This window comes from Aristolochia californica, unplaced genomic scaffold, assembly GCF_029961685.1.
Source record: "Aristolochia californica isolate CCGP_79_NKW_82.1479 unplaced genomic scaffold, dmAriCali1.0.hap1 SCAF_12, whole genome shotgun sequence".
Classification (NCBI taxonomy): domain Eukaryota; kingdom Viridiplantae; phylum Streptophyta; class Magnoliopsida; order Piperales; family Aristolochiaceae; genus Aristolochia; species Aristolochia californica.
This window is the reverse complement of record NW_027181793.1, coordinates 24034945-24056870: the sequence shown is the minus strand read 5'-3', so window position 1 is coordinate 24056870 and position 21926 is coordinate 24034945. Positions and strand designations below refer to the sequence as shown.

Here is a 21926-nt window from a genome sequence, read left to right as displayed (position 1 = left end):
TAGTTGCTCAGAATCCAAAAAGATATGGGTATGCATTTTTTATATCCAGTGTCTCAGGTGAAAGATAAAAGCACAAATGAGACATCACTCATCGACATTATCATTTCAGAGGCATACAAAAAATTAGAGACTACTCTACAGACCTATGGCCATATGATTTTTACATAATATGCCTTTAGCTCACTATCAAAAACTCGGTACACCTGCTTTGCAATAAGATCAAGACCTGATACACTCCAAACAGTTATCCCATCATGTACTCCTACCAAAAAAAAACAGAACAAGAAACGAAAAATCTCTGCACCCGAGTAACAACTGAGTGCAGCAACTTCCACCACTTTATTGGACATTACAATCCTCTGCCTTAGCTGTTAGCGGAGCTGGAGATGGTATCTTTACCTATAGTTGCCTTCTTCTATTTTCATTTTCTGTATAATGGGAACAAAACCCCTGGACCGGACTGTGTTGTCGATGCAATATATCAACTTCAGGAAGCATCAAACCCCGCTCAAGTAAGTGAAATTTCCTTCAGAACTTGCTTCCAGGAGAAAATCAGCATGATTCTGGTCTTGGTAGTTTGACGCTTCATCACAATCATGGCGCAGGTATTAGAATCGTTATGTCCAGTCCAGACTCAGAATAGTTTGTCAGGACTCCCATGCGACTAGCATAAGATCAGATGGATAGCAGGCTAGCAACGACGAGCTTTCTCAACTGTAGCTAGTTTACGGACTCAAAGAAAAGGACCTGAGGTTGCAGATGTCCCTTTTCACACATGGTAAGAACTTCATTCCAAGCACCAATAACCTGCACCCACAATATTGGATCAGGCAGAGTACAAGGCAAAACGTTAATGGAGGAGGGTATTGAGTTTTCCTCACCTTCACAATTTTATCATCATACATGACCCAGCATTGACGTTCATGACTGTAAGCAAAACAGTGATAATGTTGCCCATAATAACAGACCTACAAATTCATGAAGATGAGTTTAGGCTTGCAATGGATTACATTCAGTATGCAACTACAGGGAACATAGTATCTCCATATAAAATAGTTTCCCTTTCACTGGATGAAAGATTAAAATAGTTTAAAACAATACCAGGACTGCTAATGACATGAAACCAGGCAAAACATGCTAGCCAATAAAACAAGAAAACTTAAATATACTAAATAGATAAGGTACATGTTAGTCGGAATAGTCTCATATAGGTAAGTGTTAGGAAAAATTGTTGGTTTATGAGGTTCAACAATAAGCCTCCTAAGTGGCTGGTCCTTTTGGGTAGAACCAGGCTCAATCTAAACATGTTATCACAGCAGAAAGTCTGCCTGCTGGGCTCAGTTTGCACTCTGTTAAGTTTATACCCCAACTATGTTGTCCATGTCTCAGACCCATGTCTAAGCCTAGACATAAGGGAGAGCGTTAGTGGGAATAGTTCCACATAAACAAGTGTTAAGAAAAGTTGTTGGTTTAAAATATTGAACAATAGGCCTCCTATGTGGCTAGTAATTTTAGGATGGAATTGGCACAATCTAAACAATACATTTGCAAGAGCAAAACGGGACTTCACAGTTGACTAAATGATCCAATTGAAATCAGCAGAAAAGCAATTGAAGTTTTGTTATTCCAGACTTGATATATAAAGTTATTAACCAAAATTTTCATAAATTTGGCTTCCGCTATTCAATTATTGTTAATGAACATGAAACAAACCTAGGATAGCTTAGCCAAGATAAGTAACAGATAAATATACAGTACGATTCATTGCTAGTAATACTAAATGGTTTACATACCACTGAAACCAGGTTATGTCTATTTCCTCGATCAAGACCACGATATAGAACACCAATATCTATCTCAGTAGACATGGCAGCCAAGGTTGCTGATATATCTTCTGCACTTTCACAAGAATTCTGCCAACCAAGGACTGCAAAATATAGAAGGATATAAAATATTATATGAATATAATAAACCACACAAATACACATACATACAAGAATGAACATATGTATATATCTAGATTTCAGGCCCCAGCTTCAAACCTATCGTGAAAACATGTGGGGTAGTAGAAAGAAAGTGATGGATGTAGTTCTGTCTTCCACAGCCGCCACTCTCTTTGTCACAAGCTAGCTGATGGTTCATCTCCACTTGCTTCATAAGCTCATCAAGGGAGCCTTCTGGACATGTAATCTGAAAGAATGGAAAGGAAAAGTCAACAACAATACGCACAAAAATCCCAACATATTATTGTACTCTCTCTCTCTCTCTCTCAACATAAACAACCCTAATCCTAAGACATGCCTTCATAGTCCGAAGTGCATTGGCATTGATGTTATGAAAAAATGAAGTGTACTTCAGTTGTCTGGATTCCAAGCAACAGCTGGAACAATTCATCTGTTCATATATGTCCATTCCAAAAATGGTATGTGCCATGCAGGCATTGTTTGTGCAATCCCAAGAGCCAATATAGTTGCTTTCTTCTGAGTCAGTATCAGAAGCACATTCAGAAGCAAATGACCGGTGTAAACAGTCAAATATTACTGCCAGAACTTCTGAAGCATCATTCATCTGCGCCTGCAATTGACAACAGATTACTCAGATGAAATGATAACCAGCATTCTATTTTAGTAAAGCATTGATGATCTTGGAACAGTCACGGCACTTTTTTAAGGTATATATGGATCAAGGCCAAAAATCTTGTGAAAACTGGCTCAGTAACAATTCATCTATCTATACAAGCATAAGTGTCAGAATTTAAGCAGATCATCAAAGAGCTATGCAAGCGTTTAGTGAACACAAGACCCATCTTGTAACTAAAGATTAACAAAAATAAAACCCACAAAGTTCACATGGCCACCAAGGATCTGATTCTACAATCTAATATGCCAACTATTAGAAGGTAAAGATTCTTAATTTGGGCTATCTGGTGTGGTAAAAATGGAAAATATTACTTGACTTATTGGCAAGAAAAAATCATACTTAGATAATTACTTAGTTTTAAATTCTGTTCTTCAATGATTGGCTTTTCCAACTTAGTCCTTTTTTTCCTCAACTTAATAACTTTAATATGCTTGCATTCAAAACTATATGTATTCAAATGATGTGTAATATTTTTGATTTGTGAGGCTTACACATCAAAACCCTAAGGCTAAAAAAGGCAAACACCTCACATGATGCTTTCACACCCCTGTAAACTAACAACTACCTAATCTACCAAACGATGCCATTTGTTTAGAAGAAAACATTAATTTCATATTAGCTGACTATTATTTTATGTTATTTTTTGAAAATAATGGGTTATTAGCTGACTATATGTAAACAAAAAAGAATAAATGCCTAGGTAGCCAGGGAGTAGTAGACCACCAAAGAATTTTCCTATGGACTAGATAATCAGTTGGTAGAACAATTTTATTTATTTTTTGAATGTTGAATCCTATACCCTGATGAGACTTGAAGGCAACATTACAAGGCCCAATCCATGGATAAATACAAAAAATATAAGTTCCGGTGGTAATTATGAGGGGAAACTCCAAAAACCTCAGTCTGTCCATCTTTGCTAACGTGCCTCAAAACTCTCTCGGTTCTGATCTCAGTTTGAAGAATATGCATAAAGTATCCACCTTAGGACATACAACTCAAACTCTGGTTAAAGAAAATATGGGAGCAGAATAAAAGTTTGATGGTATGCTTCAAGCAGAATCAAACAGATTGATGGTATGCTTCAAACAGATTGAGTCACATGCATAATAAAAGCCTCAGTGAAGCTGCCACTTGAGAGAACTAAATCTGATTACTTCCCAGAGACAAAAGTAAGAAACAATTACAGCAAATTACCATTCTGACTAAGCTTATTGTGCACCAGGAGCATACCTGTTGAAAGAAATTGCTATCTGGGTACAAGTTACTCAAAGCAATTCTCAGACGAGTTGGAGCAACTGCTTCCCTTGGTGCGTCTGATGATGCCAAGCTCAGGGCTGTAAAAATGTCATATAAAGCACAGACCACACAAGGATACCCAACATGCTGATGAACTGATCTTGGTGCTCCCAGGAACTCTTCCCGAAACCGTCTTAAATGCCACAAAGACTTGAATATTCACAGAGCAACCAAAAAAAGTATAAGAATAACGACTTCAACTTAATTATGTTTATAGTAATTACAAGTTGCTAATTATCTGAGTATTGAAAACTCCAACCTGTATAATTACATTTAAGAAGCAATTGTACTCCCCAACTTCATTTAGAAGGCCTGTCCCAAGAACACTGTTTACACTGTCAGTATTGACAGGAACTGGATCAAGCGAACATTCACAATCATCAGTTTCCAGAGATGTATTTTCTGGCAATCTTGGAGTTTGAACCACAGGGAAACTCTGTCTTCCTTGAAATGTGTCTGAAAGGAACAGAGACACTAGAGAGTAAGCATCAAAGCAGGTTGTTGCCCGTGCTTAAGATTTTGTAATAAAAAAGATAAAACGATAATCAGTACTATTCAATCCAACACATTGATGGTGGCCTCAGCATTGGAGCCAGATCCATCCACACCAACTACAGAGCAGGAATTGGCCCTTGAGAAATCATTGAGAAGATTAATGCCTACTATGTGTGTTTTTCTGTTTGTTAAGGAATAGTCCCACATGGATTAGTGAGTACAAAGGTCTTGAATTTATTAGTTGGAAAAGAGGTTTCCTAAGTTGGTGAGTCATTTTGGGATGGGTCATGGACCCAACTTCACATGGTATTAGAACAGGTACTCATATGTGGGCCTCCACCCAAAATTATCCACATGTAGAGCCACAAAAGAAGGCCTACACGTGAGAGGGAGTGTTAAGGAATAGTCCCACATGGATTAGTGAGTACAAAGGTCTTGAGTTTATTAGTTGGAAAAGAGGGTTCCTAAGTTGGCTAGTCATTTTGGGATGGGCCATGGACCCAACTTCACACTGTTCATATGCAAATTTTGGACATCTCTTATGTTAAACTGGTATAATGGGGAGGATGATGTTATTGACATCCCACACTAGAGATTTCAAGTTCTCCTCAAGATGGGTAGACTAATGCAGACATAGACCTAGATAAAGAAATAAAAGTGTCTAACATCTGAAACATACGCCAGCCTGAATGGTGAAGATTCAAGAAGGTGTGACTGAGTTAGGGATCATTTTCCAAAACCATTAATTAAGGGAACAAATGCAAATCCAAATATACTTAGTCCCCTTTGGAATCACATGCTCGTTAGAGGCTAAGCTGCAAGCCCTCCATGGGCTAAGAGCTTATTGGGACTCTTTCTCCAGCTCCCTTGTGGTTGAGGGTATCTTGGGTGTAGTAATTAGTTGGGCCTTTGGTCGTACTCAGACACTATTATGTATTTATTAGAGATCATTATAATATCCATGACATCACTTCAAGGCAGGAGATTGCTTGGAAATAAATTCCTCAGGAAGCCAATTAATAGGCTGACTCACTCGCACGAAGTGGCGTACTTTTGCAACTTGTTGTCGGGGTGATCCTATCCCCACCAGATTGATCGCTGTTCTACTCTGCTTCGCTGGCCATTTAGTCTTCATTTTGTTTGATCTTTCGTTTTTATGTTATCTTTGTTTTTTCTCCATATATTTCCTTGTAGGGCTCTTGAGTTTTTTTATTGTGGGCCCAACTTACAGAAGACTTCAACGATTATACAAGGTCACTTTGCAAGAAAACTGGAGGAATTTGGTAATTTGTAGCCCATGAAGGAAAAACTCTTATGGAAAGTTGGTCTCCTGCTTTTGGACATCTCAATTTAAACCATGAGAGTAGTAGAAGCAATGAAGGATTGGCAGGTATTGGTAATGTAATCAGAAATCACTAAGGGCACTCTCTACTTTCCTATTCAGGTCCCTTCAGCAAGGAAGACTCTACAATGGCTGAAGTTAATGCTGCATTGCAAGAACTCATTCTTTGTAGGGATCACTTTTCAAAGCCATTAATTGTTGAAGGAGATTTATCTGTTGCGGTTACTTAGAGAAAGGGTTTGGTTGATAGTTCATGGAGATTTGATAAACATGTACTTCAATTATTAATATAGCCGTTTCATTTCCAATTTCTTGGAAACATGTACACCGATCAGCAAATTCAGTTGCAGATAATCTAGCTTAGGAGGGAATCAATCAGCAAGAGCTTGTTATTTCAATGGATTTTAGTGTGTTATGTTTAACTTTTCAAAAGCTGGGCTGCCAGCCCAATCCCTGGCCTCCTTTGTACTTTTGCTTTTCTGTTAATACAATTACACAACATTTGAACAAATTGTTTTCAGCTTTCGTTAAAAAAAAAAAAAAAGACCTAAAACGAAATATTTGCAGCAAAATGTATGAGAGGAAATTTACACTGCTAACTCTCAAAAAAAGCAGCCTGGAAGCTCCCATTGCTGGACAGAGGAGATGGCTACATGAAATAAAGTACTCCAGAGAAACCAAGAGTTACATACAACCTTAATTAGAAAGAGTTAGATATAAGATTAATTAGAAATTAATTAAGAACAAGAAGTTATGTTTCACTCAAGAAGGTAATTAGGTCATTTTGGAACATGCTTTAGGGTGGGTAAGCTGTCTCCAGCTTTATATCGTCATGTTATTTAGATAAGTTCAATATGTTGAAAAGGGACATTGTTGGGATGATGGATCGGTCCAACCAATAATCTGCCAAAGGCAATGATTACAGACAAACCATTACCGCTTCCCAAGACATGACAGGTGCTAGGATAGGCAAGACTTCAGTGCAAAATTAGTATACAAGCTAATAATTGCTGACATGAGTCAAATACAGAAATTGGTTTCGTAATGCAAAAGCCATAATGGGAAATGCTAACTGCAAAAAAGGCATGAAGTTGAGCACCAAATGTGGCATCCAGACATCTAAAAACACTTTTAAAAAATAAGAATTTTCTCCATTATACCATATCTTCTTCCAATTCCTTCTCCGGCAACTGAGCCCCTCTTCTTCTTTTTTTTTTCTTCTTTTTTTCTTTCTTATTTTCCTTTTGGAATGTTTAGCATAAATAATTCAAAAAAATAAATTTCCCATCCTCCCACTTTCTTTTCCCCCTTCCTTCCCTGCAGCCAGCAACTTTTTCCCTGTTTCTCATTTTTCTTTTGAGTTACTTTCTTCCTTCTCTTGTCTTCTCCCTCTTTCTTATTCTGTACTTCTCCTACACCCTTTTCCTCTTGCAGGGAAGGGCTGCCATGGGCAGGTCATAGGAGGCTGTGCTGTAGTAGCTTGTCATAGAGGGAGCAGTAAGAAAAGAAGCTGAAGGAGAGTGAAGATGGAAAGAGGGAACTAAAAAAGGGAACAAAGAGGAGTTGGGAAAAACAACAATAGTCAGTGACGAGGAGCAAAGAAGAAAAACAAGAAAAACAAGAGGAAGAGAAAAAAGGTTCGAGGATCTTTGTTGATGTTGCACACTAACAAATACCACTCATGACATGTAAGTGCAACTTGGATCATATATGTGCAGACAGCAGTTCCACAAAAATACTCAGCGAAAAGCACAACTGCCACATAAATAATGCCAAACCATGACATCTTTGGAACATACCTAGGCTCTGACGTACAGCTTTCTTAAGGTCAGCCTGAAATCTTTCCTCATCATCCTCCTCAGCACGGAGCTGTCTAAGTGTCTTTGTTCCATTTTCCACTGGATACGAATCAAACAATGAAAATTTCCACTTTTCACGTTAGAGAGTGCAAGCACCACAGTTGTTTAAGAAGCTGCATATTGTATCAATGGACACAGGTTCTAAAAACTGCACAATAAAAGGCAACAAACCCTTTCACAGTGACAAATGGACAAACCAATAGTAGTTTAAGGGTAACTATTTAGACACTTAAAACCTATTGCAGTGAAAAAATAAGTTTTAATATAATACATTCTCTGGACAGAATATCTTGTTCTTCAATGAAGCATGGTTTTCCCATTCAAACACAGACTGAAATCAGAGGTATTTTTAAAGAATGGGTCATACTGATCGACTTGTTCATATACCAAGTTGCTGACATTAGTGGCATTTATAAGAAATGCAACAGATGCCTGAAAAAAATAACACTAAATTTACATAGGGATAGAATATGGCTGAAATAAGAAAAAAAGAAAAAGAGTTATAGAAGTTAAAATTCACACAAATCCTTCATCTAGATAAGGTATTCCAGACATTAATATATAACAACTCACCATACGCGTGATTTATGAGTAAGTTGGCCCAACTTTATCTTCTTGTTATTAAAAATAAATAATAAATTATTGCTGTAAAGGCAGAAACCGTTGATATAGGTATTATTTATTACATTTCGTAAATGCATTTAATTTCAGGAAGTCTTCAAGTTGGACTAGAAATACTAGAACAGTATATCTTAAAATCATTTTAAAAATCTCAACAATCAGAGAATATGATTCAAAAAGCAAAACCTCAGAAACCATTTTTAGAGGTATTATTTATTACATTTGGTAAACGCATTTAATTTCAGGAAGTCTTCAAGTTTGACTAGAAACACTAGAAAAGTATATATTAAAATCATTTTAAAAATCTAAAAAAACAGAGAATATGATTCAAAAGGTTAGCTTCATGAGATTTAACAAGAATGGTCCATCATCACAAAAAGGGTACATAAACCTCAAGGTTTAAGTGATTACCTGAAACTGTGTTGACGCCTCTGTTTGCAAAATCAGCCTCCTTGGTGACCACAGAAGAATTATACTGAGCAGGCACTGAAGGAGCAAAAAAATCACTAGTTTAATCACTATGAATGGCTCATCCAGAAGAACTAGAGAAACAGAGTAGAGAGATGGTACTCATACTCACTATGGCCACCATACACATACTCCTGACCCCACGTGTTATTTGGCTCTTTGACAGGAGACTTGACTTGCAAATGCATAATTTCATGGTTTTCTTTGCCAAATGATTCGTCCTTAGTGGAGGTTTGCTTATTGGATTGCCTCCCTGTCTTTTGTTCGGAAGACAAAAAACCATTTTCAAAATTTCCTCGGTTTGAAACACCTAACAAAAGAAAATTGAGTGCCTCAGCAATTCATGCAATTAATATTTCATTTGCCCAATTCAGAAAGAAGAAAAACAAAACAAACAATCCATAGAAGAGTTAAAAAATATTAAAAAAATAAAACCTGGTCTTGGCTTGGTATTAGAGTGACTATTTGTTCTTCTACCCCTTTGGATGCCAGAAGTAGGAGATGATTTACCAGGGCCAGGAATCCGCTCTGCAAGTTTCACATGTGAGTCACCTGGATCTTTTGGCAACTCACCACAAACAAGACATATGTCCCTTTTAGTATAGGGCTCATGAAACTTCCCATGGTAACAAAATCAAAACACCTCATTTAATGCATCTATAGCATGCATACCTGAATATTTTTGGGACAAATCAAAGCCTTCGATAATATGTCCCACTTTCAGGGAACCTTGAGGAGAGTGGGATCCCTCTTTCTGGTTATTTAGAGGGTCATCACCAGATACAGCCACCTGCTCATGCTGCTCCACATAATCAACATTTTTTTTTGAATCAATGAGATATGATCCTTCTTTATTATTCTCTAAGACTATTCGGCCAGCCTTCTTATGATGCTGCTCCGCAAGGTGCTTCCGCTTAGCATCATCTTCTATCCTCCTTTGATACTCCAGGGTTTCCTCAAGCTTCCGTTCCTCTGCTTCAAGCTCAATTTTACGCCGGCATTCTTCTTCTTGTTGCTTCAAATTGTCCATACTTGCAGAGAAAACACTGTAGAATTCTGTTTGGTTGTCATCAGTTGCAAAAAAACCACTGCCATGGAAGAACAGAGGACACATAATAAGTATAGGACAAAGGAAGTTACGAAGAGAACATCTGGTTCTCACTTAATATTTAAAACTGCTAATTACAAATAAATACTTCTTCCGGGTCCTCCACATATAAGCAGATTTAGCATGTCAAAAGCCCAATATAAAGTGTAAAATAAACATACTTAAAAAACCACCACCACTGAAAATAACAAAGGACTACAGATCCAATTAACAACCCTGTTTAAGGTCATCATTTATGCCCTGGAACTTTGAAATTAATTTTTTTAGGACCTAGAATGGAGAAAGAGCTAAAACGAAATGTTAATCCATTGTACTTTTATATGTAGTATTTAGTTTTGTTCAGTATTTTCTAAAAAAAGTTGGTTAGTATTATGTTCTTCACACTTTTTCATGAATTTCTTAAAGCATCAGAAATGACCCCAAAATGTTTTCATTTGAAAAGAAAAACGACACAGGTAGTTACTCTAAACACATTCTGAGATGGTAATGATGTTCCTGTGCTAGAAGCATTTCACCCATGATTGTTGACCACTCAATGTTCAGTAATTTATAAAAAGAGATGGAGTGAAAGACATACTCTTGTTCCGATATTTCTTGAGCAGTGAAATGTTGTTCACCGGAACTGACAACCTGTGACAGACGAGAGATTAGTAATACACCTCTAGAAGGTGTCAAAGAATCATGACCCTAAGAAAATGAAAATTGACCCAGACCCAATACAGTTAAAACCTTTGAATCCTTCGGTTTTCGGTAGTCCTTGCTCTTTTTCTTATCTTTTGACTTCTCTTGTATCTGCTTTGGCTGGTCACCACCTCTATGGGCATTCTTCTTGGCATCAAGTGCAAGTTCTGCTAAAAAGGCTTCTCTTGCAGCATCTGACTTTTCTCTGGCATCCTTTTCCACTAGATCCTCCAAGCGTGCCTGCCAAAAACATTATCACCAAGAATGTTAATCATGATGTAGTACTACCCTAAAGATGGGTACGTCTACATAAGACCTTTCAACAAATTGAACACAGACCTGCATAAATGACTTTACAAGGCACAAAATCATAGTCCGGTAATCAAAGGCAGAAACAGGACCCAGCTTATGCTCCAGGAGTTGCATGCCACTGACAGTCCTCATGATCCTTGCATCAATTTTACTAAGCTGCACATCATTCATCTTATAAGCAAGAAGTCGATGAAAATAAAGACAGGAACAGATATGTCTTTTTTCAGCTCTTATTTTTGAGAAGGTGTATTTCCAAATAATGCTAGTAAACTTCAGTAGGAACAAAATGATAGCCAGAGCCATACCAGCTGTGCCAAAGTTCACTAGCATTGTAATAGATGATTGGAAGCAACTAAGGGATAAACAAACCTCCACAGACAATTGTTCCTTCTGCCTCTGAAGTGCCACTTCTATGCAAGTATCAGATTGATGTAAATAGTCCTGCATCCTCCAATCTTCATCATCACCACTCTCCAAGTCACTCAATCGAGATGTGACACCTAATGTATCGTCATAAGCAATTTGGGTGACATTTAAAGATTGTGCCTCCTTAAGAACATTCGATAATGCATCAAGCTCAAATCTGTTGTTGATATATACTAAATCATTATCCCTTTCAACAAGCACTTCCTGCCGTTTCCTAAGAATATTCTCATAACTGCTAGAAACAAATTTCACACTTTGATCCCTTTTCTTGAGTTCTTCGAGACAAAGCCCTTCCACTGCCTGCAAGGCTTCCTCATAGCTCAAGTGCTCAGTTTTCCTTTCACACAAGCTCTGCAGGAGGTAAAATTCCTTCTCAAGCATCTGAAGAACTTCCATACCCTGATGATTTTTTTCTTCCCTAAGGCGGGTCCATGAAGCCAGTTGTTCACAACTAGAGAGCCCACCAAATATCCAAGAGAGAAGATAGTCATTGTCCATAACTCCATCTTCACAATCACCAAAAACATTAGACACCATGCTATCAAAAGCACTACCATTGTCTGCTTGACTGGAATTAATTTTGCCCCTTAGTAATCGTTCATCCAATAGGAGACACGAAGAATCACCACTAAGAGTGACTTTCTCCAAAATATCACTTTCTAACGCTGAATTCTGCATTTCATGCACAGGAGCATTCTTCTCAGAGTACCTTCCCAATCCACAAGAATGCAAAAGCTCCTGCAAGAACTTGAGTACCTTCCGGAGTTGTGGGGCACCCAAAAAACAAATACAGATGGGTGACCGGTCCAGCCCCTGCATTAGTAGCTGTGAGCCTGATGCAATACCTTGGAGCTCATCCATCGCATATTGTATGATCTTGTTAAGATGACTAACTGCCAAATATTTATGTTTTACAAGCAACTGAAGCAAGTTATGGATTCTCTCGAGAAGCTTCACACGTTCAGAATCATCAGATAATGGCCATCTTTGTGATGAACAACCTACCTTGAGCCATCCACCATATTCCCTCAAATCAAAGTTTGAAAAATCATCATTTTGGCTTTCTACAAGAATCCCATTGCAAGCTTCTCTTGCCTTGGAATCTCCAGCCCGATCCTGCTCTACATTCGCCTCCAATTTAACATCCAATCCTTCTTTTGAGCACCAATCTGGATCCTTTGCACTATCCCTATCTAACTCCCTTCCTTTATTGGACTCGATGATAGACTGGGAATGTGAGCTGCATTCGAGCATCTTTAGTGCAGCAAATGCATCTATCGGCTTCCAAGGACCATTAGTGAGCATGTCCACCCACTCACTATCCACTTCTTGGGGCATAACTAGTTGTAGTTTTGGTGAAAGATCCCCCATGTGCTCCCTCACTACATGCTGCATATGTGATTTCCACTCCGAGAACTTCTCATTACACCTGCAACACACCCAAAACTTCCATGTCTTGTTTGCTTCAGCGAAAGTCAAAGCTTCTGATAGAAGCTCCAGAGCTGAACCCTCTTTTCCAGATGCAAAATGGGTACGAAGATCCTTAAGACTCACTTCAAGTAAACCCTGCCTTTTCTCTAAGCTCATTGAATTCCAATAGCTCCGCACCTGTTCCATCCTGTCTACTGAAGAAGAAACCTTCCGAAGGTTAGCCAATTTTCTCCTCTCCCCTCCACGGTGAGACCCAGGATTTGATTCAGCTGCCTTATCCTCTTCATGATTGTGTTGCGAAGAATCAGATTTCTGTTGGATGAGTCTAGCAGCAGCCACACGGACTTCAATCTCTTTGCGCCTCTCTTCAGGTGTTTTGGTGGCTTTCTTGATCTCATTAGGCCGCCGCGTTTGAACTAATCTAACCTCCATGGGATCTTCGGAGAGCTTCCTCATTGGGATAAATCGAAATTTCTCTTCACCGGTCCCATTTCCCAGATTTTTCATCCAAGTTGAGATCGAAGCGATGTTGGACTTATGGATGAGCGAACGCAGCTCCTGCTGCATATGAGAGATCCTGGCTTCTGCTGTGGTAAGTTTCTGCTGGCTCTCATCTTGCAGACTCTCTTTCGCAGGGTCCACCGGGTCCTGAATCCCAAGGGCCCGCTCACACTCTTGTACAACTTCCTCGTAACCTTTCGTATCATTAGCAGCCTCGTAGAGAAGATTGGCGTAAAAATGGGCGAACTCAATGGAATTGGGAGACAAAAGAACAGCCCTTTTAGCAGACTCGATCGCGTTCCTCGAGTGGCGTTGTTTGGCTGTCGGGTCCTCGATGAGGGAAGCGACTTTTACGCAGATTGTGCCGTGGACGCGGTGGAGGAGGGCCGAGCTCTCGTGGCGGAGAGTTGACTCCTTCATGAGGCGGAGGGCTTTGGTATGGTTCCCACGGCGCAGCGCGCTGAGGGCCCGCTCGCAGTCGACCTTGACGGAGCTGTGATCGGAACCAGGGGCAGGCCCCGGTTCCGGCACATTATTTTGTTGGTCGACATCGGCAAATAGCGATGTGGGTTCATCGGGGGAACCGACAGCCGGAGGAGGCGACGGGCGTGATGGTCGAGGGGCCGGGATTCGTTTCTTATGCCCCATTCTCGTCTACCTCGACACACCGTGCATGCATAACAACGGAAGACGATGACAGGAATATATACAACAATCCCGTAGAAGACTTACTCGAGGATTTAAACAAACAGATTGTAGGCAGATCGTAGAGGCGCACGCTTCCACCTACCACCCAATTGCGGGTTCACCTTCCCATGGACGATCGACAGACGGAACTGAATGATCCTCGGAAGAGCGGCGAGAGACACGATTAAAATGAAAAGAAAGAAAAAGGAAGAGAAAAAAAAAAAACAAAGAGTCCAGAAGAAGAAAAGAAAGAGAAAAGACCTCCGCACACTCCTACTACTATGTCACAGGACTCACCTACCAAAAAAAGATCAATCTGCAGTAATCCGTCTCTCTTCTCTCTCTCTCTCTCTCTCCTTGTTTAGTTTTTTTGCTGTTTTTTTTTTTTATTATTATTTAGGATGGATCTCTTCTCCGCTGCAAATCTGTATCCTCCCCCTCCTTTAATTTATCAATAATATACGAATTAACAATGATTCATTCTTCTTGGCACTTCGCTGGTCGTGGTTGTTCTCTGCTTCTCCCGATGTGACAAGTGAGAGCGTGGGAATGAATTAGGCAGGAGCAACGCTCGCTACGGGGCATTTGGGCGCTGGCAATTAACGTAAATTTTATGATAGATGTTGGTTCTTTATTGCGTGTGCCTGGCCCACTCTTGATGATCCTACGCTGGCAACATTCATTGAAATATACTAAATATATATGGCTGAGATCTGAGATTTTCAAGTCACGACGGAAGTCGGGATCTACAGGCTCATTCGGATTAGGCCCATAGCAACGACAGAAGGGCATCTCCCCCCCCCCCCCCCCCCCCCCCCCTATATTATTATTGTAGAAGTATTTAACTTTTTTATACATTCTAAAGCTGAAGTTGATTAATTATATTTCTTATTTAAAAATAAGAAAAAAAAGGCTCGAAGAGAAGGTGAACAACAACACGTTCTAGATCGCCAATACTTCCACCACAAGAACTAGAAAAAATCCTCCCATCAAATTTCAATTCTCAAACAAATTGCAGTATCAGAACCTCCACACAAGAATGAAACGACAAACCAAAATACAGCTCCGTTGGCTGGCGCTATAGCAGCAGGGGCACAAGAACCTTCACAAAATAAATGAAATAACAGGCAAAGATACAGTTCTGTTTTGGCTCACCCACGATGAATTTACAAGAGAAAAATCAACTACGTAAGTTGGGTAACGTAACTAAATCAATCAAGGGAAGAAAGAGTGCTGCTGGCTCATACAAGAAATTTGCAGCAAAAAATTCCAAGTATACCATGAAACCCACACAATCATCACAATTTATCGCACAATAGAAAGTTCACTATCTGTGTGGAAAAGTAAAATGACAAGGGAATGGCAAGGAATATACAGAGTATGAGTGTAGTCTTTCCTACTTCAGAATTTCAAGTACTTGTTCAGTAAGTTGAAGTACTTGCCAGGATCCTTATATACTTTGAAAACTCTTTGCCACTGTTACAAGAACAAAATTGAAAAAGAGTTAATGAACTCATACCTACTGCTTAATTATCACGTAGTTATCATTGCAGCAAAAAAATGGAAACAGCAACGCACATTAATATATAACCAAGCAAATTAACTCAGTGGTAAAGATATTAATAACAAAAACGTTTCATTTTGGTTTCCAATTTCTGTGAAACTTTGTGATACATTGGACATATTGGTTGATATTATAAAAAATTTCAACATCAATAGGGAGAAAGTCTTGTACTACAACACAAGGAATTGGCAGCAGTCTGTGTCAAAAATGAATTGCACTCGCTTAAAGGGGAAGGCGAACTAGTGAATTGGACAGCTTATTCATGGATGATGCACATGACTTCATAGAAATCCTAAATTCATTACAGTTTTGTTCATAGGGATGCTAGTAAGAAGATGCATATCTAGCCACAAGAAGCTTTTCTTGATGTATGCACATGACTGTGTTCAGTGCTCTTGTACTAAGGTAATGATTTTCTTTTTCTTCCATTCTGTTAGAGAACTCTCACTCTCTGGGAAGAAGTTCAGTGGGAAAAATTTACAATGATGAATGAGTATCACACAAGACATTTGGCAACTAATTCACTAGACTTTGATATTTGTCATTGAGCAAGAAAGAAAATTTGAAGATAACTACACTTTGACAAAAAAATACTAAAACATGCCAGAAAACCAGATACATTCAAGATACTAACTCAGAGGATTAGGATAAGATAACAAACAAGATGATATTATAAAAACAGTAAAACATAAAGTGAATAAGATGTTTAAATATTAAAAACAAAAATGAAATGGGAGTACAAGAAAAAAGACAATAAATCACGCATCAATTTCAATTCCGACATATTATTGATTGAGTACTTACTGATTCAGTGGGAAAATTTTACAATGATGAAAGAGTATCACACAAGACATTTGGCAACTAATTCACTAAACTTTGATATTTGTCATTGAGCTAGAAAGAAATTTTAAAGATGACTACACTTTGACAAAAAAAGACTTAAACATGCCAGAAAACCAGATACATTCAAGATACTACCTCAGAGCATTAGGATAAGATACCAAACAAGATGACAATATAAAAAAAGTAAAACATAAAGTAAATAAGATGTTTAAATATTAAAAACAAAAATGAAATGGGAGTACAGTTTCAATTCCGACATATTATTGATTGAGTACTTATTTCCATAAAATTAACAACTAATTCACTAAAACATGCAAAACATAGCTGGATTAATAAAGGTTAAAACACTCACACTTTGACGAACTCTTCACCACAATGACATGCATATCGAAATTGTTGGGGGGAAGTTGCAAGCGAAGGGGATTGATCTTTCCAGTTAATGGACTACGGGAACACACGATTATGTCATCAAGCTCGGTTTCCTCCTTCAATTTCTCAGTGAGGTCAGCAACACTGGTCCCTTTGAATGAAAAGAATGTTGTATCAGAGGATTCCTCAACTGCACCATTATCCTCAGCAATGGAGAAGTAAATGTTCCGACCGTCATACTTGGGTGGTGAATGTGGTGAAGAATCAAAAGACTGCAGAAACAAAATTAAAGATGGTAAAGTGAATAGACTTTACCAAAGATGTCACGTGACAGGCAAAGAAAGAATAAAAGAAACAGACCTCAAGTTTCGATAAATTTGGTGAGGTTCCAGCTGAAGAACTTGAAGAGGCTTCATTAGCCACAAGGTTAGATGTAGCGCGTCCATGAAGCATAGGCTTGGGTGAATCAACTTGTATTTCAACAATGTCAACCTCCCACAGAACCCAATCCTGGGTTGAGCTTCTATGAGGGATGTCATGAGTAACAGAATTCCTCCAAGGTGGTAAGCCTCCATTGGCACGGAGAAAATAACCATATCTGGTTTTCAGTTTCACATGAAACCCTTCTCTTACAGGTTCCCATTCAAGAGATGAATCCAATCTTGGGGGAATGGTTTGGAGGACCTTGCGACCAGTCATCCCAAGTAGGAAGGGCACATTTGAAGCAGTCAGATAACGGCCATAAGAGCTCTTCAGGCGCAAAAGTTGTCCTCCTTCCAAAAACTCTACAGTCCACCGAGTTTTTCTGGATGAGCCATTACGATCTTGACAAACCGTTTCTTCGTTTTCCTCCGCAAGAAGATACTTATCGTGGTGGCTTCGGAGCCGGACAGCTTTGGCTTTATGAAAAAGTTCCATCTAAGTACTTCAGCTGAAGAGAAGGACCAAAATAACAGACTAAGAAAAGTGGAAGCGTAATTCAAATCGGATCTTGCACAAAATTCGAAATCAGATCACACACGATAATAAAATCAAAGTTGGCGAACGAAATCAAATTTGTTAGCCAAACGAGAACAAAGAGAACTAAAAGAAATCAAGTAGAAAATGAATAGGGAGTATCTCGGCACGGAGAGTGTCAGGACAGCAGCATTGAGAGGCGCTGAACTAAATGGAAGAAGAATGATGCACACAGTATTAAAAAAAAAAAAAAAAGGAAAGCTAAATGAACAAGAAAAAGAATCAGTTACACATCCAAAAGGGAACTACATGGAATAAAAATAACATAAGTCCTCCATCAAGAAAAAATAAACTATGCTTTAGAAACAAAATGAGAAAAGAACAAGAAAGAAGGTACACAGCAGAGCAATTTGAATAACAAACAGGAAGTGATAAGAAGGAACTCAATATTACCCAACGAAAAGAACAGTTATCAAATTCAAGAAACAAACAGTCACGAAAAACCTAAGAAACGCACAGGACTTCCTCCAAAACGTCTCTCAAGTCTCAAGGCGAACACAGGCAAAAATTAATGAACAGGAAAGCTCCTCGTAGCAGTCATAACCAAGGTTGCGCTTATAGAACAAGTTCAAAATTTATCTGATAAACACAAATTAAACATCCTCAAACATAACAAAACATCACTCCAAACACAACCCAAAACAATCAGTAAATAGAAAAAAGAAAAAGCGAAAAATATACAAAATGAACCCCATATCGAAAGCAAGCAAAATAAACTAGGAAGCAGCAGGAACAAACTCTCTTCCCTTACCGGAACAAACAGAACCTTGCCGTAGCGCAGATAGCAGAAATTGAGATTGTATACTCTTTTTCCCTTCCCCGTTATTGGATTTATTTAGCGGATGTAGAAAGCAAATAACCGTAAATGCGTCGGAGTACACGCAAGAGGAGGGAAATTTCGTCACTCTTCGTCGTAAGACTGGCGAGTCTGGACAAATCTATCGAGCTCTGATTCCGAATTTCGGTGTCCTCTTATACCATCCAAACCCCCGGCCCGACGAGCCGACGACCTGTGCACCCCTTCAGGGTCCGCAGACGCCTCGTGTCTTTTGTGAACACCGAACGAAATTTCGCCAACCAGTGAATCTAAATTAAAAAAAAAAAAAAAAAAAAAACGCGGTTGAAAAGCGGGATCCACGTCTGATGCCGATAGAGTCAAATGACTCGATCCGATAAACACAGTATGACCCGTTAAACAAGTTAATTTTAAATGCTAGCGCAATTACTTATATACCCCCATTTAATAGGGCGTGCATGTCAGTGTACACGTTACGTACAATACCAAATTTCTTTTGTATAAATATACAATAATTATTCACATATTCTAATATTTAAATAATACTTCTTTCGTGGTGACACCCATTTGAGATTTTTTTTAATTTGTATATTTATATTAAAAAATAATAATGAATATATTGTGGATAGGTATAATAAATAAAAAATAATATTTAAAATAACATAAAATTTCTAAAAATCTTTGATACATGAATGGTTGGTGAAATTGTCTTTAAGTTCCCCCTAGACATAACAAAGTCCGACCAAATTTGTTTCTTTCATATAAAGGCAATAAATTTACGGCGTGGATAGGAAAGCCAGAACTCTCAAATATCGGGGTAAATTTTGAAAAACAAAAACATACAACTGACGGTCGCGTATCGTTCCTTCGTGCGAGGCGCTCTCCGGTCACCAGTCAAGATTTCCCAGCGTCGGCTACGCCCGGACACCCACGCAAGCGCGTCCGGATCCTCTTCAACTCCGCCACAACCTCCCTGGCGTCGGGCCGGTCGTCCTTGTCGGCTGCGACGCACCTAAACCCCAGCTCCGCCACCGCGTGCACCGTTGCTACGATGCTTTCTCCCTCCGCCACCAAGACCGGGTCCAGCATCTCCTGCAGCCCCCCACACAGAATCTTTGCCACCATCAGTTCCGCCAGTGCCACCTCCCTCTTCTCCCTCCTCAAATCCACTGCCCTCATTCCAGATATCAGCTCGAACAGAACCACGCCCAAGCTGTACACGTCGCTCTTCTCCGTGAGCTGGAAGGACCGGTGGTAGTCCGGGTCCAGGTACCCTGGCGTCCCCTGCGGCCCCGTCCATACGCACGTCGGCGACGAATCGGAGAACACTAGCAGCCTCGACAGGCCGAAGTCTCCCACTCGGACTTTCATGTCCTTCTCGATGAAGATGTTGGAGGCGGTGATGTCCCGGTGGACCACCGCTGGGGAGAGCGCGAAGTGTAAGTACTCGAGCGCCGTCGCGATCTGCAGCGCCATCTCCAGGCGAATTGCCCAGGTGAGGGAGCTTTTACGGTACCGGTTGTCGGGGCCGTGAAGGTGGTCGGCGAGAGTCCCATTGGGGACGTAATCGTAGACGAGGAGGAGCCCGCGGCGGTCGCAGCAGTAGCCGTGGAGCTTCACGAGGTTTGGGTGGTCGATGGATGAGAGGATCAGGACTTCGTTGGAGAAGGGCTTCGTAGTGTGACGGCGGTGGAGTTTCTTCACGGCAACGATGCGGCCGTCGAATAGCTGAGCTAAGTAGACGGATCCGAATCCTCCGGCACCGATCTTCCGCTTAGAATCAAACCTGTTGGTCGCGCACTCGAGCTCTTCGTAGCTCAACACGGGTGGGAGGAGAGTCGACGGGCGGTGCCGATTCAGGAAGAGCGCGGCCGGGTCCTGCTCCGCCGCGGCTGATCTCAGTCGCAGTCCCTTGCATCTGAAAATTGCTACGGCGATCACCGCGATGAGGAGGAACGACGCCAAAACAAACAGGGAAGTAAGAAGTGCGGAACGAGCGGAATCACCTGCCTTGCTCGGATAATTAGACACAGTCAGGTTCTTCGACCTGAAGCACAGAAACGTAGCACCACTGGACGACGCGTTGAAACTACAGCTCTTTTCAATCGTTTCGCAGCTGTTACTCCCAGAAGCACACAGTTCCTCATCTTGCCTCCATTCAAGCACAATTCCGGTTTCAAGGAAATCACTCACCGCCGCAGTGATGTTAGAACTACACCTCTCCGCACCAACACTCTCATCTCCGGAACCACACAGAAGCCGCCCAAGCTCCTGAAGAAGCCAAGATCGCCGATTCGTGACACTGCATTTGCGTGGAGTCCGATCCAGACACGTTTGAAGCCGATATAGATTACGACAAGTGGTCCCCGAGAAACGAACAGATGAATTATGGCCGGGAAATCGACGAGAGAGATGAAATTTGACAGCGGGAAAAGAACGAGCCCCGCTGCTGGTTCTGAAGAAATTATGCTGGAAAAAACTGCAATTGGAAGCCGCATCTGAACCCTGCCTCTGCGGGAGAATCGAAAACGAGAAATCAGTAATTTCCGGAGGAGGCGTCTGGCAGCTACATTCGTCACCGCATCTGCTCAACGCCAGGGAAGTGAAGTCACCAAGGACCGCCGAGCACACTCCAACCCCTTCCAATCCAACCAGAAAGCGGAAAAAAGAAAAGACAAATACAAGAAACAGAAGGACCGGAGCCGGAGGCATAGACCCTTCTTCCTATCAGACGAACCAGAGAGAAATTTCTGAAATTATATCAGTATCAACAGTGCCAGAAAAGCGGAGAGGGAGAAAGAAGTGAAACTGAAACTGAAAGGGTGGAAGGAATTTGTATTTTTGTAATGGATTCACGTGAAGCGTGGGACGGAGACAAAAGGAGACCGACCAGAGCGTGGAAATGCGAGACCTAGCTTTCGTGTAATGGAGGCTTGGCTTGACTCGTAGCTGACGCAGTTACCTTTTTCCCGCTCTTACCACCGGCAGAGAAGAAGGGGGTAGCTGTAAATTTTGATTAAATTCAACTCATCGACGTGGGATGATCAGATCATGGTAACGTGGCGAATTGTGGATGGTGGTGGGGTCGGAAAAGGTTTAATCATCATTAATAAAGAATGGCCTGGTTCTCTGACTTGTGGTCTCATGCGACGACTGGATACCTCGGTTAGGCAACCGACGTGGGTCCCGGTTGGACTTTGAGCCAGTTTGGATCGAATAGAATAAAGATCTGCCCCAAAGTCTGCAGTCCGCACTAGGCCTTGCGGCTCTCCGGTTCTCACTGTCACTAACTGGTGAACCGGTTCGGCCCACTTAATGAGGTAATTAATTGCTTATTAGTTTAAGAAAAATTTAAACACTAACCATAGGTGGTCGACTTAGACACTATTTTTCTTAATCATTACAAAAATTTTAAATCACACACACATCCTGTTCCGAGGGAGCCGAAGACGCAACCATTAGCGTGGTTT

General features: G+C 40.4%; 3 protein-coding genes across 5 annotated transcripts; all 3 read right to left on the bottom strand.

Annotated features, from left to right (window-relative positions):
* Nucleotides 1–7: 7 nt before the first annotated feature.
* Nucleotides 8–14379, bottom strand: LOC137945172 (uncharacterized). Of its 3 annotated transcripts, none has more exons than XM_068790945.1 (16): nt 11192–14379; nt 10850–10978; nt 10559–10750; nt 10407–10459; nt 9394–9809; nt 9157–9279; nt 8830–9031; nt 8665–8759; nt 7573–7671; nt 4196–4392; nt 3871–4086; nt 2302–2574; nt 2043–2190; nt 1794–1927; nt 882–968; nt 8–807 (listed from the first exon to the last, which is right to left on the bottom strand). In XM_068790945.1, exons 1-16 carry the CDS (start codon nt 13826–13828, stop codon nt 721–723), a joined length of 5088 nt encoding a protein of 1695 aa, XP_068647046.1. In that variant the 5' UTR covers nt 13829–14379; the 3' UTR covers nt 8–720. The 3 variants fall into 3 exon arrangements, with proteins under 3 accessions (XP_068647046.1, XP_068647047.1, XP_068647048.1); XM_068790946.1 differs by having other exon boundaries at nt 8665–8739; nt 8834–9031; XM_068790947.1 differs by having other exon boundaries at nt 9157–9249.
* A 591-nt stretch (nt 14380–14970) lies between these two features.
* Nucleotides 14971–18692, bottom strand: LOC137946131 (uncharacterized). Its single transcript, XM_068792330.1, has 4 exons — nt 18412–18692; nt 17004–17574; nt 16627–16915; nt 14971–15343 (listed from the first exon to the last, which is right to left on the bottom strand). The coding sequence occupies exons 2-4, from the start codon at nt 17559–17561 to the stop codon at nt 15318–15320; spliced, it is 873 nt and encodes a 290-aa protein (XP_068648431.1). The 5' UTR covers nt 17562–17574; nt 18412–18692; the 3' UTR covers nt 14971–15317.
* A 415-nt stretch (nt 18693–19107) lies between these two features.
* Nucleotides 19108–21361, bottom strand: LOC137946230 (LEAF RUST 10 DISEASE-RESISTANCE LOCUS RECEPTOR-LIKE PROTEIN KINASE-like 1.5). Its single transcript, XM_068792447.1, has one exon. The coding sequence runs from the start codon at nt 21166–21168 to the stop codon at nt 19351–19353; it is 1818 nt and encodes a 605-aa protein (XP_068648548.1). The 5' UTR covers nt 21169–21361; the 3' UTR covers nt 19108–19350.
* Nucleotides 21362–21926: the final 565 nt, after the last annotated feature.

What these genes read in the sequence shown, in the direction of transcription:
- LOC137946131 (XM_068792330.1), bottom strand. Translation starts at nt 17,561, where the DNA reads ATGGAACTTTTTCATAAAGCCAAAGCTGTCCGGCTCCGAAGCCACCAC. An exon ending in CAAATTTATCGAAACTTGAG is followed by an intron (nt 16,916 to 17,003) that starts GTCTGTTTCTTT and finishes TTGTTTCTGCAG; the next exon opens with TCTTTTGATTCTTCACCACA. An exon ending in GGTGAAGAGTTCGTCAAAGT is followed by an intron (nt 15,344 to 16,626) that starts GTGAGTGTTTTA and finishes TTCTTGTAACAG; the next exon opens with TGGCAAAGAGTTTTCAAAGT.
- LOC137945172 (XM_068790945.1), bottom strand. Translation starts at nt 13,828, where the DNA reads ATGGGGCATAAGAAACGAATCCCGGCCCCTCGACCATCACGCCCGTCG. An exon ending in CCCACATGTTTTCACGATAG is followed by an intron (nt 1,928 to 2,042) that starts GTTTGAAGCTGG and finishes TATATTTTGCAG; the next exon opens with TCCTTGGTTGGCAGAATTCT. An exon ending in GACATAACCTGGTTTCAGTG is followed by an intron (nt 969 to 1,793) that starts GTATGTAAACCA and finishes ATGAATTTGTAG; the next exon opens with GTCTGTTATTATGGGCAACA.
- LOC137946230 (XM_068792447.1), bottom strand. Translation starts at nt 21,168, where the DNA reads ATGCCTCCGGCTCCGGTCCTTCTGTTTCTTGTATTTGTCTTTTCTTTT.